Here is a 19,948-nt window from a genome sequence, read left to right as displayed (position 1 = left end):
ATCAGAATCCACATGTTTTATATATGCACTAAGTGAAACACTTTGTCTTGATGTTTGTATGTGTCTTATGGGTATTCTGTGTTGACATGGTGCAAATATCTTTAATAAAAGTCTGATATTCTTCTAATACATACTTTATTACTCTTTTGTCTTTCACATAACTAAATAGAAGAATAAAAAATATTCCAATGGACATACATGTGGGGGTCTCTGTTCAAAAGTGTGTAAAACAACACAAGCAGAGAATCCTCTGCTGCTGTATTTTACCAACCGCAAACGACATTGGTTCAGTTTGTCCCTCTGCGGCTCCCGTACGTCTCTGCTGTGACACGGGCAGCATTTTGAATGTTCGGCGCGTTTTAACTGTAGCACTTTTGTTGTGACTGTCAAAGGAAACGCAGGTGATGTTGAATTTATTCATTAAATGATTGAGTTATCTGACGCAAAACACATTAACGACAACTTAATTCGTACCGTCGCCATGGTAACATCAAATGATTTAGTGTTAAAGCCAACTTTGCGTTTGTCCTTAATTGTAGCCGCTTTGACATTAGATTTGGTTGCTACTGTGTCTCCGCTATCGGTTAAATGTCGAATAGATTATATTATGTTGTTGACAGATAAGTTCGTTTCATTTTGCCACTAATTTTGTTGCTGCCGAACATTTATACGTTTTCCCCTTTCGACTTAAACGTTTGGGCATTTTACGTTACCTCAGAACGCCATTACTGAACGCCATTATGCCAGCCTTCATTCAAAATTTTGCGTTTTACTGCTATTTTACGTTGTCCTTGACAAAGATAACTTCATTCATACAAAGTGGAATATTAGACACTTAAAAATTTAATTCGGCTTGTATTTCATACACCAAACATCACTTGCTTCTATAAAATATTTTATAACTTTAAAAAGAAGTCATGTTAAAGTACACCTTTAAGTCCATGGTGTGTCTCAGTAAGTTAAATGCAGGTCAGTGTGTTTGGGTCATATGTTTTCCAAAGTTAACTGTTGTGCTGTTTGTTGTCTTTTGGACAGAATGGCCACCCCTGTTACAGGCACCGATGAGGGCGCATTCAAGACCCCCAAAACCGTCCGAGTGAAGAGCTTTGGCAGCAACGGAGGGACCCCGATCACCATCCCAGCTTCACCTTTTATGAAGAAGCTGGGCTGTGGGACTGGAGTCAATGTTTACCTCATGGACAGGTTTGTAGTGTTCTCAGATACACATTTTACCTGCCATTTTTCCTCTTTCTTCTCTCCCTACCCTCCCCACACTTCTGTACTGTTCTCCTGACAGTTTACTGTGACTCTGTCCACTGTTAAATGCACATACGAGGCAGAATATAAATTAAAAATATTAAACTTTTTTTTGCAGTTTTGTTGTATAGATAGTTAACCAAACACCCTCAATTTTAAGTCTTGCCTTTTAGAAGTAGTTCAACATGAATACTGTGGGAGAGCTTCTGAAATGTACATTTTATTGAGAAATAAGTTGCTTATTTCTGTGTGTGGATGCATACTGGATGACAGAGGAGACTCTAAATATGTCCCATTAAGTGATGATGAACAAAGTCCTACAACTTAATTCTAATAATGCATAATTTTCTCATGTTTGGCGCTAATACTGATAGCTCAACTTTATTTTCGACTTTATTCTCAAAATCCTTGTGTCATTTTTTCCTAAATGTGACCCCAATACTCCATCTAAAGTTTCATGCATTAAAATAAAAAGTAATTAGGATTTAAAATGCTTTAAATTTACTGTGACTTTGCAAATCTATAGTCATTATAAATTGCCAATAGTGATATTTCTGAAGTTACTGAAACGCTTACATCTGTATTAATAAATAAATACAAATCACCCTAATGCACATGTTTTTGATCCATTGAATTTTAGAGTTGGAAAGCTGAATGCGTCTCCCTGGGCCATCAAGAAGATCAACAGTAACTGTGCAAGCAAACAGGTGGCGGTTTACCAGAAGCGCCTGAATGAAGAGGCGAAGCTCCTGAAGGGAATCAATCATCCAAACATTGTTGGTAAGACGTGACAGCAGACTCTCACTGAGCATCCACTGTGATGACACTTCACAATGGCCAGTGTAACAGACACAGTGTTACGTTATTCAGAAAATGTATTTAATGTATTCTTGTAGTTGTTTTTATTCTCGTTATAAATTATGCTTCTGTGTCACTAGTGTCAGTTTAAACCACAGAAATGTTTATTCATTGTTCCCATTACTGATACCTGAACTTAGCGTATCATCCTAATGATCTGATACCAGTTGAAATAAATTCATACATTATTATTATAGTTGTATCCAGTAAACAGTTTACTAGTGCATTGACTAAATGAAGGCTTGGATGTCTCACAACTTCCTTTTTTATATCATTTTTATTAATATTTTCTCACTATACACAGACAGAGTGAAAGGGAGCAAAGCAGTGGAATACAAGGACATTAAATCAGCAGCAACAACAAGAGTAATACATAACATGCACACATACTTATACACATACATATACGCAAAAGAAGAAAAATGGTAGCTGTAATAGAGATGCACAATAATCTTCCTGCACAACCCCAGAGTCAGTCTTTTACCATCATAAAAACATTGCAAAACTCATTTTAATTTCCCAGCAAGTACGGCATTCTGGTGTCAGAAGTATGGAATTAACAGCTTATTTTACTTTGTCTTTATTTTGTTCTGTCATATTCCATTTATTTGTATTATTGTGTTATGTTCTGGTTATATAATGCTGTGTTCTTATCCCAACATCAAGGGTTTCGTGCCTTCACCACGGCCAAAGACGGATCAAAGTGTCTGGCCATGGAGTACGGAGGAGAGCAGTCCCTCAATGACCTGATAGAGAAGAGGAGAGAGGACGGCCTGAAGGCTTTTCCTGCCGCCAACATAGAAAAAGTAGCGCTGCATGTTGCTCGTGGCCTTCAGGTAAACTATAGGCTCTTCTAACTGGTGTTAAAGTGAGTCGTATGTGGGGGAAAACAAAAACAAAAGCAAATTTTACCACACACTTTGAATTTATATATAAATTAAATATGGAGAAGTTTTTTTTCTACCCTTCATTTATGTTTTGCTTTGAATTTCTTCAGTCAAGAAAAAGAAAAGTGAGTGATTGTTGATTTGATGTTTTTAATATGATTTTAATAAAATATACATGGAAAATCGCACACAAACGCACTCACAACAGTGTTTCATTCCCTCCCAAATCATATTTTTCTCATTTCAACATCAGCCATCTTTTGATTTAATTTTAGAACTGAGGATTGTTTAACCGAACAAAATAAACACAGAAGGACGTTGTTAAGTCATGAGCATCAGGAATGCTTTGTTTCTCTCCTCCACAGTATCTCCACAATGAGAAGAAGCTGCTGCACGGCGACATGAAGTCATGTAATGTTGTCATCAAAGGCGACTTTGAGACCGTCAAGATCTGCGACGTTGGTGTGTCTCTGAAGCTGGACGAGAACATGAGAGGTGACGGTTGTGTTCGTGACATTTGGGATAAAATCAGTCAAGTAGCTTTGATGTGAAAATACAGCAATGCGCTCTGCATGATGGTGTTTTGGGACATCTTAAAAGCAACTAATTTCCAAGGTCTTCAAAAGTAATCAAAGGGATAGTTCAGATTATTTGAAGTGGGGTTGTATGAAGTACTTTCCGGTGTAGGAAACGGCCACCTCAAATACCTCATACAACCCTCCATCAGAAAATCCAAACTGTCCCTTTAAATTGTCCTGCAGTATTTAATGTGCTGATAGAGAAACTGGTCTGTTTTGAAGTTTAAATGGTAGAGTTTGTTTGAAACTCAGACCCAAGACAGTCAGCCAAAAAGGTTTGCACTCAGCAGATATCATATTTAGCGGTACAAATATTGTTCAGGGTTAACTTGGATGCATTTGGAACAAATTTTAGAGAACTTAAAGGCTGATGTTAATGTCAACAAAACCATGAGTATGTTAGTCTGCCTCACGCTTCTTTCATGTTTCCACACCCTATCTGCAGTACTCAGCCCCAAGTCTGAGGTAGTTCACCTGTAGTTTGTTTCATTTGGTCCGGACCATAAAGAAAAAGAAAAAAAAGAAACATTGCTGCATTTCAGTTCTGTTCATATTGGCTTTTTACAAACAAACCAAGAGGAGGAAACGGGAATTTGTTCAGACTAACCGGTAACTGATCGTTTCCCTGCCTCATCAGGACCCACATGGGGAAATCAAATTCAAGTGACTGTCCAAAGTTTCTGCAGCACTTTAATGCTACAGGAGTGTATATTTAAGCTCACAAAGAAATATCCAATTATACGCATTATTTAGCAAATCATGGCCACGTTGTGAATAATGACTAACAGATAGAGAGAGACGAAAATGAGCTGTCTTGTATCCTACAGTGTGTTGCACAGCTGTGGGCACCTCGCTGACCTGCAGTGGCTCATATGTGTGTAAAGTCCACAAAGAGACAACGCGCTGCGTCTGCCAGCCCTGCTGTTTATCTTTGTATATTAAGTTTGCAGAAGTGTTGGGAGGAGAAGAAAAGAATAAGCAGAAGGCACCGGGAGTTTTGTTTACGTCTGTCAGAGATGGAAAGGGAAAGGAGAGCACATCTGCCCTTCACCTGAATTTTGTTTGTTTGTTTGTTTGTGTGTGTGTGTGTGTGTGAGAGAGAGAGACATAAAGTTGTATTACTGCAGGATTGCTTTCATACTCTTTTTAATCTGACAAAGCCCACAAAGTAGGATACAAACAGCAGTATGAGCAGCTTTTGACCTGCGAAAATACCTGCCATGTAGTACAGATGTGTTAGTAAATGAATTTCATAAATATAGTCTGTACATATCTTTGATTTTGGAGGCCCCTGTGAAGAAAAGCATTGGTATTTCCACTAATAACAACAAAATATAACCTAAGAAATAAAATTATCTAAATACTTTTCTTTATAACTTTATTAATGCACTGCTCACTGCAGCTCTCCCTGGTGAAACTGTAAACACAAAAAATAAGATGGAAAACAGTTGAAAGATAAATTCTCTCTCCTGCTTTGACTCTTGCATGTCATCAGCCAGTGGGAGTCTCTGCAATTAGTTAAAATTAAACTAATTGCACTCTTCTGGCTGGTACTCTGTTGTAATTGTAAAAAAGCTCAAAGAAAATGAGGCTTTTGTTAACATAATGTAATGTTTTTTTTTTGTAAATTATCAAGACCAATTAGAGTTCAGTTAAATCTTTTCTTCTCTCTGTCCTCAGTGTCAGACCCAAAGGCGACGTACATCGGCACGGAGCCGTGGAAACCGAAGGAAGCTCTGGACGAGGAGGGAGGAGAGATCACCGACAAGGCCGACATCTTCGCCTACGGTCTGACTCTGTGGGAGATGATGACGCTGGCCATGCCTCACCTGGAGATGCTGGTGGACGAAGCCGATGAGGAGGATGAAGGTGAGACACTGACACCCCAAATTCACGTTACAGCAGCTCAACTATACACTCAAGACTATATACATCTTTTACAGATATATGGAGATGTTTGGATATATGGACAGATATATTGGTATGGATAATTGCACACATGTTGTAATACACACATGGTGTATTAAATTAAATTACTAGAATGTAATGTAAATATTGTTGCCTTATAAAGGCCAATTGCACAGGGAAAAAAGATTTCATACAGATTTACAAGTAAATGCTCATCAATATGTACTGTCCCTATTTTAAATAAATAAAACAATAAATAAATGAAATAAAATTCATTTCTAGGTAGAGAATTCCTGTTAATCACTCAGTCTGTACATTAGCAAGTATTAAATGATAACAACTGAAACAGAAAATCAAAATATGAACAGCTGGTAAAATAAACTTACAATATACATTAATTACAGTGGATATAAAGGAATTCTATATGCTATATGCTATAGCTCATTGTCAGAAAAAACTTTTTGAAAGTGCTTCAAACGTTTCTTAAAAAGTTGTACAAATCCTGTAGTTTAATAGATGACAGCCTAACCAACAACTAACACTTTGTTGTGTTTAATGTTTGCAAAGGTGGAAAACCTCTCATACAAAACAGACATGCTGTTGTAATAGTTTGTTGTCTTCTATACACATCTTACCTGTTCCCACAGAGTCACCGATAGTTACAGGAATGAAAGATATTTAAAAATGCATGTTTCACACGTTTGAATAAATTAGTGTTTATGTTCTGTATATAATGTATGTCTATGGATAGATATTTTCTCATTTGCACCAGTAGTTCCTGTAGATTTTCTGTCATCATCAGCAGCTACATTCAGACCAGTGTTACTGAGAGTTAAAAAAAAATCTTGCGTTTGTATTTCAGAGGACTCGATGGAGGAGAGTTTTGACGAGGACGCCTACTACGAGAGGCTGGGGACGAGGCCGGCGCTGGATGCCGAGGCTCTGGGCAGCTCGTACCGGAGGACGGTGGAGCTTTTCTATCTCTGCACGGAGGAAGACCCCAAGAAGAGACCCTCGGCCGCCCAGATCGTCCAGGCTTTAGAGAGCAACGCCCCGCTGGATAACACTCCCAGTGAGGTGATCGTTATCGATTGATTTACACCAATAATTCTGCATTTTGATCATAGAACCATAAGAAATGTTGTTGGGTGTTGGTGATCCAGACTACTGTGTAATGACGGCTTAAAGATATTTTGTCAGGGATCTGTATCAGAAATCACAGAACACAACCTGAATGTGTCCCAGTCTTTTCCCATTTAATTGTTTGGGCACTTTTTTTGTAATAATTTAGAAGCTTCAGGGAATATAAATGTTGAGAGGCTCCAGCCCAGATTTACAAACATGTCAGCTGAAAACTGCAAGGAAAAAAAGCTAACTCTACTTTTTCTACTGTACATCTTTATGTGTTGACACTTTCAGCAGCACATTCGTATGTCATTCATTTGTATGTTGTCTCTGCAAATTTTTCAACTTTTATAGTGTAAGTGTTTTTATGTTCTTTACTTCAATTCTTCTTGAACTTTTTCGTACATGTATGTTTGTGTCTCTGCACTTCTATAAACTATTTCTTCAAACTTCTGAGCTATTCTGTTTTTATTTTTTCTCTTTAGTATCTATATCTATCCATCTATATTCTTCTCATGTATCAGTGGTCATGGTAACATTGTAGGGTTAGTGGTTGCTTGTACTGAAGCTCTGGCTAACAGCAAACTGCAGTACTATCCTCTTCTTAAATTAAAACACACATACCAATTGATTTTAAAACTCAAGTGTATGCGTAGTACCTCAGAACATCTCCTGGCATAAAAAACACCAAACACTGAAATAGGAATGTTATTATATTGGTGTGCAAGAACTTTTACAAAGCTAACCGTTAACAAACAGCTTAAAGTTAAGACCTTTTCTCTTGCATGAGTTGAAACTCAGTTTTAAATTAAACTGGTCCTTTTGTTCCCTTCAGACAGAGCCAGACTGGTTGTTTCTATTCTTTAAGCCAGGCTCATTTTTCTTTTCTTTCTTTACTGTTCAAGCATACAACTGGCACCAATTTTCTCATCTTACTCTTGGCAAGAAGGAAAGCATACCTACTAAATGTCAAGCTATTCCATGTGAACTGTTAGTGTTCAGTCAAGAAAAAAAACAAAAAAACACCATTAGTATTATAAAACAAAGGCAATAGGTTTATTAGATGTATTTACAAAGTAGAATGCCCCTAAACAATGAAGGCGTCCACCCTTCAACAGGTCTATCAACATATTTTCCTTCCAAAATGTCTAGAAAACCTGGAGTTTGCAGCATGGGAAGAAAAAAAAAAATCTGAACATTTGATTGAGCGTATCAGAAAGTGGTGTTTGGTTTTCTTTCAACAAAAGACAAAAAACAATCCTAAGACATCCTCAGATTCAAGGTGAATCAAGATGGAAAGAAATATTTTCAGTCACTGCAGAATATAAACATCTGAATAGAAAGCTCTGCCAGAACATGCACAACATTCAACAGTAATCTAGGCAGTACCGAGTATAAATACTGAGTGAGTGGAGCTTTAAAAACTCTAAGACATACTTAATTCTGAACAAAGAGTGCATTATTACACAACTGAAGCTTACAAACACTGTCTTCAATACAAACTAAAGCCTAGACATTAAAACCTGAAGTTATTGCTTTGCATATGAAAGACAATTCAACAATTGCCTGAAGTTCTGTTAATCTGCGATAAATACTGACTCAACGCGTCAGTTAAAACAGGAATGCATCTTTCATCAATGAGTTTTACTTAATTTACTGACTTCATGCAACGAAGTTGTAAACCAGGAAGGTTGGTGTGTTGCTGTACTTCGTTGCGAACAGTTTGCCGTCGGGTGTCGGGTCAGAGAAGGCGATTTCTTCCTTGGTTAGATGACTGCCATACATGAAGGTGCTCCTAAAAAAAAAAACAAAGAAAATGTTATCATTGGGAAGAATACTTGCTCTCAGCATGTCATATTCTACAGGAAATCAGCTGTGCGTACAGTATATGACTATGCTGTAGTAGTTATGGTGTTGTTTTGGTTCATTCAGGGACCGTTTCCAAAGGAAATCTGCTGTGCATGGCTCATTATTTTAGGTGAAACCACCCCAGACACTTCCCTAAACTTTGCTCTGTGAGCTTGGGATGGAATTATTCAACAAATGTTTGTACAAATGTTGAAATAATTTTCTTATTGTAATAAAGTAGTCCACGTAAATCCATAATACACATCTTGTACTATGAAAAAATGTTGGCCCAACTACCGGTACGTGTGTTATTTACTAGTTTGTTGCTTGTTTTTCCACCGTGGTTTCAACTATTGCTCTTGTGCCTGAATCAACTAGTAGAGATAAATAAAACTACACATGCTCCCTGCTTTTAGGCTGCAACCAACAGGAAATTATGGTGGCAAAAGGAGTCATTTTCTCTGAATGAAAAACACCTGTCTCCCTAAGGCTCATGACAACCTGCCAAAAATGAGCCAATGAGCTGCAGCTGCCAGACTTGGAGTTACTCAGGCTATAAACTTCAGAAAAATCTCATTACTTTATATTTGTGTAATATATGTATATACACAAATGTCAGATGTAAAATTGCACAAGAAATATAAGAAAAAAAAGGAAATCAGTTATAATAATCTTTGCTTTAGTGATTAATTTAAGCCAAACAGATGTGATCACTGTCGTTTCCACTGTAGTACAAATAAATAAATTATATTAAGAGTGTTTCAGCAGCTCACTGGTGATTATCTGAACATGATATACATGTTTGGGGACCTTTTGACTGTTGTCACCATTACCTGGGTTTTATTTTCATAGCTCATCAGTTATATCTATTATAACAAGCTACTGTAATTTATTTGTTGAGATCTTTCAGGACAGCAATGTTGCTAAAATAATACAAAAGGGGCGACACATAGTATGTTAACTTTGGAAGAGAGAAGAAATTCAAATTGTTGCATTACAGTTTATGCACCTGGTTCAGCTTTGATTTACTCGCTGTTAAAATAAAATGGTAGATAAACTGCCAAGTAGTAAATTGGTATCATCAACTTTCCCTTATGGGGGAATCAATAAAGGTACATCTCATCTTATAAACTGAAATAACCTGAGCTATGAAAATAAAACAGCAGTTGTTTTCCTTTAATTGTAACCACAATAGCCATAAAAACAATCTAAGAAAACAAGAGGCCACAAGTTGTCACTTCCTGATGTTGAAATCTTTGGTTTAGAAATTATCTATGATAATGTTGGGGCTTTATTATAGGACTCTGCAATTTGGTAACTCATACTGTCATTATTTTGATTGAGACTGCGATATGCAAAATGATTAGTGATCAGTTTTGCGCTACAATTTTCATATTTATCTGGAGAACAAGAGTTTTAAGCCAAGTCATCTCTGCACCACTACAGTACCTCATAATGCTGTTTTCTTACATTTTTCCATTTTCAAAAATTGCAATATGGCTCTGCTATTTGGATATTGTACTTGGACATATTGCAATTGCAAGTAATTGTGCAGCCCTACTTTGTTGTGGCCTTTTCCGAAACATCACAGTTTAATACATCTAACCAGAGTTAATTTGTACAACAAACGTAAGAAGACAGTAAGATGTTTGTACCTGACGGTGTCCAGCATGCGGGTCGCGATGCCCTGTCGCCTGGCCAGACTGAAGACCCAGATCCGACTGATGCCGCACAGAGCTTGTTCCGGGATGGTGGAGCAGCACCAGGCTCGGTGTCGCTCCATGAAGTCGTCCTTCGTCATGTCTTTGAGTCGGTCTGGCTGCTCAAGGACTCTGTAAGCCTGGAGGGACAAGAAGTGGATCAAGATAAGGCACCGTTTACAGTCGTGTTAATGTACACCAGAGTGACAGGCTGACACTTCATTAGGAGATTGTTTGATGTTTTTTGTTGTATTAATTAAAAAGGGAGGAAATGCAACAAATTGTCCACATTCAAATGTGACAGACAGCAGCAACTACATCAGCCGTTTTTCATTTTTATACCCTGCATTTATCTACAGGTGAATGCATATCAAGGCTCTCTGTTTGGAGTCTTTCTGCCTCTTCACTCAGGAAACTGTTGAAAGGAGGCAGGCCAGACTCCCAAAATTATTTATTTTATCAAGCTGTTTGCTTCACACTTTTTTGGGTTAAACTTAGGTTCAGTGTCACCAGCCAAACTGAATCTGACAGATCTTGACACATCTCTTGTCTTCTTAGTTCGATAACAGTCTAATCAGTTGACTCGCTCATTAAATATGTGGCCTCTGCCATGAGAATTACTGCCTTTGTCTTCTGCGAAGCTTCATATATGAAATAAAATGTAATGATTTCTTTTGATGTTGGTAGATTCTTTGCTGCATCCACTATGAAGCGCTGCAGAAAAAAATCAAAACCCAACTGAAAACGATTAATCAATTATCAAAGTAGTTTGTAATTATTCAATAGATAAATAGTAAATATTCACTTCTAAAAATGTATGCAGGAGTTGTCAGTTTGTCGTTGCAATTTTTAAAATCATGTTACCTTTGAATCTACTTACTACTAACTGATAATCACATTGCTGTGAACTTGATTTGTTCATGTTTGTCAAAGCATTAAAGGAGTTGCTGTTGCAATTTGCATTCCTACATCTGTTTGTATGTGAAGTCTACTTAACCTGCTGTTCTGTTAAATTAATTTGGAATTAATTATGCATTTTTGCTTTTTCCATAAGTGCTACATTTGCTTCACAAAGTTGTGTTGTTTTTTAGACTCACACTACCACTAATATTTTTTCTTAGTCATTGAGATATATATATTTTTTACCTTTCAGTCATCTACAAATATTCAAAAAAACACAAGAAATCATATCAGTCATTGGTTAAACTAGTCACAGTCTATCGGCATGTAACTGGGTGACACGGGGTTACAAACAGACGCTGCTTGCTTTAAGGAGCCAAAAGGGTTTAGAACCACTGTGTGAAGGTCTTCATGGACAAATAGCAAAAGAGAATACAGTGGGACACAATCTGCCATGACACACACACACACACACACACACACACACGATCTCCAGCCCTACCTGACGTATGGGTTCAGCGACGAGACATCCCACCACCATGCGTTCTGTGTTGATGAAGAGGTAGGTCTTGGCCTGAGTGGGTCTGCTCAGAGTCACCTGCTGGAAACCCAACTCGTTGTCCGCTAAACGCCGCACGTCCTCAGCCTGAAACCAAATACACATCGTGAGGAAGAGGGAATGAAAACGACAACTGTTAGCTCTACTTTGTGTTTTTAGAGACTGAGTGGAACCTTTTTAGATTAATATAATCAATATTCAGCCTTCAAATTAAACATGATCTCTGGAGTCGGATGCCATTTATAACAGGTCTGACAGAACGTTTGAATTATTTGTTCACCCACATTCTACTTTCTACACTTAATACAAACAATAATCCTGACTTTCTGAAGTCTTGGTCAAAGAGTTGAGCTGAAACAAAAAGGTATGTTTGAAAAGTAAAAAGCATAGGAGAAACATGCAAGAAACAAAAGAAGAAAAAAAGAGGAAATGACAGGAATGTCTCCACAGTGCTTTTTAACATCTGTGGATAAGACCCTCTTCATTAGTGTTTAATCTGTGAGAGCCACTGTACAAGTTGAGGTCTTTATTTTAAGACTGCCTTCTTCATTCAGATTGCATCTTACTATTGGCATCTTAAGCACTGAACTCGAGCTTGTGTATTTAAAGGACTGTTTTCTTACTTGAACTGTTTTTAGTAATATGCTTCTGTTTTTTGTATCTTTCTTTCAAACTATCTGAACTTATCTCAATAAAGATGATATAGATCAAAAATTAAAAAACAAGCAGGTAAATACCAGTATCAACTGAAAAAAATTCCTATCGTGGATCAATAATTGACAGGAAAGCTGATACAGACTTAAGTGGCGACACAATTTATGACACATATAATACAAGAAACAAGCTCCAGTGTAAACCCTCACCTTTTTGATGGCATATTTGGGATCGTCTGGCATGACCAGGAGAATTTTTCCATCCCAGAACTCGGCCACCACCCGCTCCTTCTTCCAACCCTGGAAACACAACAGAGACACGAAGCTGCAGTTAGAACAAGCCAACGACTCAGAGCAAACTCACTTCCCCATGAAACAAACTCGTGACAGCAGCCTTGGCAAAAAGATCTCTACAAAACACCAAACCACGTCAAATAAAAACAATTTTCACAATTGTTTCAGTGGCAAAAGAAGAGAAGGTAATAGTTACCAGTTCTGGGTATTTGTATCTTGACAAATGTAGCTTCCACATGATAAATACCAACTTCATATCAAAAACCTTTAATGTTAAATCTGTTTTGAATTGTCTTTAATTGTTGTATTAGTCTACATGAATTCAGGGTTCTCTGCGTAATCAAAAAATGTAAAAAAACACTGACAGGCGTATACTAAGAAAAAACTGCTCAAACTTCAAAGGGTTTCATGTACCGATTATCAGTGCAATTCATGTCGTAGACGTCTCCATACTACAGAGTTTAGAGAGATTGAATGAAGGAAGTCTTACCACAAATTTGATGGAGTCTAGGAAGCGCTGGTGGAACTGGGTGTGTTGGAAATTGTCCTCTGGGTTGTCTGCACTGTACACCATCCCACATGAGCTGCAGGTCGTTGCTCCAAACTGCTTCTGTCCTGCATCCTGATGTGGAAAATACAGAGAAAAATACCATCAACACTCACAGGACAGCAAATACAAATAAGTCAAACAAAAGATGAGAAGCTGACGCATCTTAACCAACACAAAACAAACAAACCTAATACATCTTTAATCAGCTTCAGTCTAAAATATCTGCAGCAGCCTTCACAATGTATTCTTTGCCCTCTGATAAATGCTAGACTCAATAAGTACCAAAATCTACTGCTCCACCCAGCACACCCACAAATATGAACATAAACGTACAATGATGAGCTGGTCGTCGTCCTGCTTCTCTTTCCTCCGGCGAACAGTTCGCTCTTTGGCTGAAGTAGTAGTCTGCAGTGATGTTACTGGGCCAGAGGGGGTGCTGCAGGACACTGGTGACTGCAGAGCTTTCCTCAACCTGCGAGAAAGCAAATAACAAAACATACTGTAGTGTTGTCTGGGTTAATTCAAAACACTTCTTTGCCACCATCAAAGTGACAGAAGTAATTTAAAATGCAAATGATGATGTCTTTGGTTATTTACCATACATGTACAGTATATTTAATTATTAATTATTATTAATTTTGTGAACAAATCTTTACTTGCAAATTGTGCAAAAAGTGACAGATTAATATTTTACACAGAGCAGCATGTCAGCATCCTCCTAAATAACCCGTCTGGGGGTCTTTTCCACCATCTGCTTTTGCCAACATCTCAAAGCTTTACCTCTTTATATGCTGGAAATACAGTGCAAACTTCCTGTTTTGTGTTAACTGCTGAAACACTGATGACTAAACAGACCGTCTCACCTCTTGGAGGCAGAGCCAAAGATGGGATACACCGCTGCAGATTCTGTGGACAAAATATAAAATAATAATAATAATTAAAAAAAAGACATTTGTGGAACAAAAGTGATGTTTTAAACAACATTGTGGGCTCGATAAAGCTACTGAAGCTTAGGGTTTCGGATCTGAGGTGTGGAGTGGAATCAGTGACAGGTGCATTGCTGAACTGGGAAACATGAAGTGATAAAAATCCGAGTGGGTCAAGCGTACCTTTGTGTGGACTGGCAGCAGCACTGGTGGGACTTATTTCACTCAGGTCAAAGACGGGCTCAGAGCCACAGTCTGTCAGAGAAACATCCTGGAGGAAGTAAAATGTAATGTTATTAATTAAAATTGCTGAATAATTCAAGGTCAACAACATTCTCCTTATTCTTATTATACTTCTTTACCTGAGTCCTGAGGGACGAGGCTGTGGATGGAGAACTTAGTGTTGGGGTCCTTGTCAACTTAATTGTCAGCTCCTTGGTAATCCCATACTTCTCTGTTAACATTTTATGAGGGCTGCAGGGAGAAGATGAAGGTTACTAACCAACTGGCACAATATTCAGTTTAGTAGTTAAAAAAAACACATTTTGTATATAGAATATTAGCCAAGAGCACCTATTTTTATTCACAGGACAGGCAAATATTGATACATGCCAAATTAAATATGGTGTTTTGTCTTGGTTGCCTTTCAGAATGTCAGAAGAGTAAAGCACCTTGATAGCTGCGGAGTCTCAGGCTGGTCATTAACAGAGTCCATCCAGTCTGTCGGATTAAACTTTGTTCTCTGCTTGGCGCTCGGCTGCATCTCTTCCGGCACAACGGGCTGGATGGCAGTCTGCAGGAAACAACCAGGACAAAAGAGCATCAACTTTCTGTTCATATGACCATAATTGCTCAAAGGAAATCTACATAAATACCACCTTAAATGCCAATACCCACTAACAGCAGCTAACAGTTACCATTAGCTACTTTAGCAACAATTAAGTTTCATGTAGGAAATACTTTCTTTCTAGTAAAAAGAACACATAAGCCATGTGTACACAAACCATCAGCTCCCCTCACCTCTGCAGGAGGTTTCTGCTGTTGGTTCAGTCCCGGGGCAGGGGGATGCTGTTTAGACTTCTCACTCTTCGTCTGTGGCAGGACAGCTTTGCTTGGTCGGTTTGAGGATTTCGGTGCAGATTTCTTGTACATGCATGTAGGTTTCTTCCCTGTACTGAAGAAAGCAGCTCCTACAAAGATCTTCGGCTTGGGCTTCAGGCTGCTGAAAGAGATGGTGATCGCTCTCTTGGACTCTGCTGGCTTGGTGCCGCTGGCGGGAGCCGTGGTTGTAGTAGACGCCGGTTTAGCAGTGACACTGCTGATTAAATAATGCCACAATTGCAAAAAAAAATATCAATTATAACTGAAACGACAATCATGATGAATAATGCAAACACCTATGAGGTCCACAAAAACAGAAAATGCTGCCACATGGTGTCAGAAAGCTGTTTAAGTTATTACTTGACTGTGACAAACCTGCTGTTCGGTTTTGGCAGCTTGATCGTCTTTGAAGATGTCGTAAAACTTTGGATTCCCATCTTCCCCACGCGACAAGATCCTGCAGTTGCCTTTCTCGGCTTGCTGCCTACTTTAGAGTTCTTCTTATTCTTCTTTTTCTCCTGGGAAGGCGGGGAAGGAAGAGGAGGAGGAAGAGAAGGAGGAGAAGGCAGCGATTCCTTGATCGCCTTCCTCTCCAGCGGAGTGAGATAGATGGACTTCTGTTTGCCATAGAAGGAGCTTGTTACCATGGAAGGCTTGACTGGAGATTTACGGGGTGACTTGGCTGGAGAGACTAGAAAGACAAAGATAAACAGAAATTATATAGATGTGAGAGAACAGTTGAAGCACATCCTAATTAATTCCATGCATCTCCTAAAATCTCATTAATCAGCCCTTAATTAACCTGAAGGCTAGGTAGAGGTAGCAGCCTTGTCTTCCATCCCCCCAAAAAAAACTCTTTTTAAAAAGAGCCACATCTGCACCGGGCCTCTCACTAGTCCACCCTACCTGCTGCTTTACGTGGGGATTTCTGTGGTGAGGGACAGTTCTCCTTGTCCAGACGCCCGACTGGCTTCTTCCTGGGGGATCTCCTCTTCACGGGGGACATCTCCTCCCTCACTCCTTTCTTGGCCGGATGGCTGCAGGTAAAGTTACAGAAGATCAGACTATGAGACGTGTTGCCAGATCCAAACACAGCTTTGATTGAGTTTAAATTATTAATCATGAAAATAATTAGTAGATGAAGTAATAATGAAAATATTTGATAGTCGCAACCCTTCATTCAACATGACAAGACAGTTTGGTCTTTGTTATTATTTGATAGCCACTAATAAATAAAACAATTTGTACGGGCACATAAAAATTGACTTTAGGCAAATAGATTTCTGACCCACTTGCCCAAGTGGGCAAGAGAAAAATATCATGAACTTTGAACGCTGCTTTTCCCCAGATGAAATCTTCTCTTTAGATTTAAATAAATTGCCATGTTGAAACCAAGTCCGTGCAGTGGTGTCTAATAAAATTGTAAAGCCAACAATTATAAATGGTGCTGCAAATACTACAGAATATCTTTGGGCTGGAGACAAAGTAAAACATTCTGGACATAACCTTGTGCTTTAGGAAACAGCAATAAACATTTTTCACCATTTCTGACATTTAATGGACCAAACAGCTAATCAATTAAATCGAGAAAATAATCATCAGCTTCACTGATAATGTTAATAATTGTTTGTTGCAGCTTTATCTTCAATACCATCTTTCAGTAACTGATAGGTTTCCATTATATCTGCTATGGACATTTGTATGTGCTAAGAAAATGTTGTGAGATAACTGAGGTTCAGCCTAGATGGTTTGTTACATCTGAAGGAATTAAGACACCACATACACAGTGGATTCTGACAGTAAACCTGGCAGTCAAATATTTTAAAAATACTTAAACCCCAAAGGCAGGGTTTCATTTATATATGCTCAGATTATGGACAGATATAATCCTTCTATATCCTATATTCGTGAACAATGGGAAAATGATTTAGGGATCCCACTGTCAGACAAGGAATGGGACATGGCACTTTCTAAAGTTCATTCCTCCTCTTTATGTTCAAGACATGCCTTAATACAGTTTAAAGTTCTACACCGGTTACACTTTTCAAAAGCTAAACTTGCTAAAATATTTTCGAATATAAGCGATATGTGTGACAGGTGCAAACAGACCCCGGCAACTGTTTGTCACATGCTTTGGTCTTGCCCAAAACTTGCCCCTTTCTGGTCATCCTTTTTTGATACTATTTCAAAAGCATACAGCTGTAATATTATGCCCTCTCCTATTATTGGTATTTTTGGTGTACTTGTAGCTCCAAATGATTTCAGTTTCTCTGTGTACCTGCAGAAGGTTATTGCTTTTACTTCTCTATTGGCTAGACGTTTAATCTTGTTTAAATGGAAGGATGTTGCGCCACCATCACACCATCAGTGGATCAAAGACGTGATGCAGTATATCAAGTTGGAGAAAATGAGATGCACCCTGAACGGCTCGACCAAAAGATTCTATAAAACCTGGGACCCATTATTAGACTATGTGAATAGCTTACATGGCTTGGAACAATGAACTCTGGACTGCCCAATCTAGGCTTAAATGTACTATGATGCACTAGTTTTGTTTTTGTTTTTGTTGGTTTATTTGCTGTCTATCTTCTTGTTGCTTGTTGTCATTTGTTTTTGTTTGTTTGTTTGTTTTCTTTTTTCTCTAATGTGAATTTCTTGTCTTGGTTGCTGGCAATTTCCAGTATCCTTTATTTTTTTATTTTTTTGCACATAATTGCAACGTGAGATAACAATATATGTTAATGCTTTAAATGTAACATGTTAAATGGAAAATCCTTAGAAATAAAGTGTTTAAAAAAAAAAATACTTAAACCCAGTGTGTTCACAACTCACCTGTCAGAGTCCAGAGAGGAGTGCTTTCTCTTCCTGGTCGTAGTCGGCATCATTTTCACAAATCTCACCTAAACCAACAGAGCAACATTAGCGGGTCTTCTTGGTCAACATATACAACATCATAACTTTCAGCATTTCATCTCTTTTTAAAGACTTCCATATACAGAATAATTTGAAGGCATCTGCACTTGCAACTTACTGCAATACTGGTGATAAAAGAAAACAAAGAGATGCTTCAAGCTAAGTTATTTACTGAAGATGGAGTAAATTAGCAGATCTGTAACCATGGCAACATTATGATCAATAATAAACTTAAATCATCATGTTCAAACTCCAAAACAAAAACAGAGACAATCACAACTGAGGATTGCAGCATGGTTTTGTTCAAATGACTGAATAATTTTATTTTCTCATTGTTTTATTTGTTTTGTCATTTTTTTCTTTTCTTTTTTGCAAGATTATATTCTCATTTGTTTTCTGTGTATTATTTGCTTGTATTAATTTAAAATCAAGTCCCTTACTTTTCCTTTTTTTCTATTTTTTGTGAGATTATATTGGCATGTAATCATATCGTCATGGCATCATGTATGTGTACCATGTGCCTGTACTTACAAAATAAAAGGCTTCCTATTATTTTTATTTTTTTGTTATCCGACATCCTAAGCTCTTATGAAAGTAAGTCCCAAAGCTTTTGTAACACCTGCAGGCGCCATAATCAGTGCCACACCGCTTCCTGTTGGTGGTCGTAAAGGGTCATACACCAACATGGAGCTTTAGATCATTTTTGTGTGTTTGACGATAAATTGTAAGATTTTTAACAGAGGTTTGGTGTGACTGTCTGGCAGAACATGGACGCCACCCCGGTAAACTCACGTTACACCCAAAGACTGTTAACTACTAGATCTGGATATTGATCAGCGCTCGCTCAACTTAACGCAACGCTTGAAACGACACTGACTTTTATCGTGTTTGTGCAAAAATGATAATTATCTGGACATGAATGTTAGCTTGGGTTAGCTTAGCGTTACATGTTAGCTAACAGACCGCTTATTTGACAGCTAAAGTGAAGATGAATGGATAATTGGCGGGATCATTTGCGTACACAAACGTGACTGCTTCAAAATAAACGAGCAAACGTGTCGACATTTCCCTGCACAAAACCAAAGCCTGAAGTTTTTCCCGCTCGTTTCGCTGTTTGTTTGTGTTTTATAGCTAATAAATAACGCTAAATCTAAACATCACGGTTCTGTCTGACGGTGAAAAGCTTCTTCACATAACGTTACTTAAATGTAAAAGCGCAATTTATAAGAGAAACAAGCAAGTTATCAAAGATCATAGCAGACGCATAAGTTCTCTTACCGAACACGTTTCTGTCGTGCTACATTAAACAATAAATGTTGTTATAAAGTCGGAGTTGCTGGCGGTTCTCCTGCCTCCGCTGCCCGCGTTTCTTCTCTCTGTGTTTTGAACAGCGCGCGCCAGTCTAAAAAAAAAATTGCACAACCAGACCGAACCGGAATCGGAAACACGGTTTTCTTTAATCGAGTAACCACAACAAAAGCACGGAGGGACTTCTGGTCCTTCCCTTCAAAATAAAAGATCACAGTTTAGTAAATGACAGTTTATCAGTAAATCAAGAGGTGGGCGTTTTATAGTATAATTTCATCGACTGTGACACATATTTCATTTAAAATTTCTGATGCATGTTTATTTATTTATTTTAATTGTTTATCATTGTTGTCATTAGGTAGCAGTAATGTGCATCATGGTAATCCTGACGCTGGTCATTATCCATCTCGTGTTGATGACAATAATAGTCACAATGAAATGAAGTAACTGCCTTTCTATGAAATGGTAAAGGCATAATTTTAAATAAATCCTATTTTGCTCTGTCCATATCAATACTGTTCAAGTTACTGCAACCATGAAAAAAGTTTACAGTTACAGCTAGTCTATTCTGATTCAACAGAAA

General features: G+C 38.0%; 2 protein-coding genes across 2 annotated transcripts; one reads left to right on the top strand and one right to left on the bottom strand.

Annotated features, from left to right (window-relative positions):
* The first annotated feature begins 293 nt into the window (after positions 1 to 293).
* On the top strand, positions 294 to 7,066 carry pbk (PDZ binding kinase). Its single transcript, XM_084737977.1, has 7 exons — positions 294 to 401; positions 1,036 to 1,203; positions 1,898 to 2,037; positions 2,782 to 2,951; positions 3,368 to 3,497; positions 5,261 to 5,449; positions 6,351 to 7,066. Exons 2-7 carry the CDS (start codon positions 1,037 to 1,039, stop codon positions 6,581 to 6,583), a joined length of 1,029 nt encoding a protein of 342 aa, XP_084594103.1. The 5' UTR covers positions 294 to 401; position 1,036; the 3' UTR covers positions 6,584 to 7,066.
* A 794-nt stretch (positions 7,067 to 7,860) lies between these two features.
* On the bottom strand, positions 7,861 to 19,486 carry LOC146314656 (N-acetyltransferase ESCO2-like). The gene is made up of 15 exons (XM_084737422.1): positions 19,336 to 19,486; positions 17,977 to 18,044; positions 16,051 to 16,181; positions 15,520 to 15,835; positions 15,064 to 15,361; positions 14,715 to 14,836; positions 14,406 to 14,517; positions 14,227 to 14,314; positions 13,981 to 14,023; positions 13,451 to 13,589; positions 13,058 to 13,189; positions 12,484 to 12,573; positions 11,564 to 11,707; positions 10,117 to 10,301; positions 7,861 to 8,408 (listed from the first exon to the last, which is right to left on the bottom strand). Exons 2-15 carry the CDS (start codon positions 18,027 to 18,029, stop codon positions 8,276 to 8,278), a joined length of 1,986 nt encoding a protein of 661 aa, XP_084593548.1. The 5' UTR covers positions 18,030 to 18,044; positions 19,336 to 19,486; the 3' UTR covers positions 7,861 to 8,275.
* Positions 19,487 to 19,948: the final 462 nt, after the last annotated feature.

Source organism: Lutjanus erythropterus, chromosome 15 (genome assembly GCF_056507025.1).
Source record: "Lutjanus erythropterus isolate fLutEry1 chromosome 15, fLutEry1.hap2, whole genome shotgun sequence".
In the NCBI taxonomy this organism is placed as follows: domain Eukaryota; kingdom Metazoa; phylum Chordata; class Actinopteri; order Lutjaniformes; family Lutjanidae; genus Lutjanus; species Lutjanus erythropterus.
The sequence above is the reverse complement of the archived record's forward strand: the minus strand, read 5'-3'. Positions and strand labels throughout refer to the sequence as shown.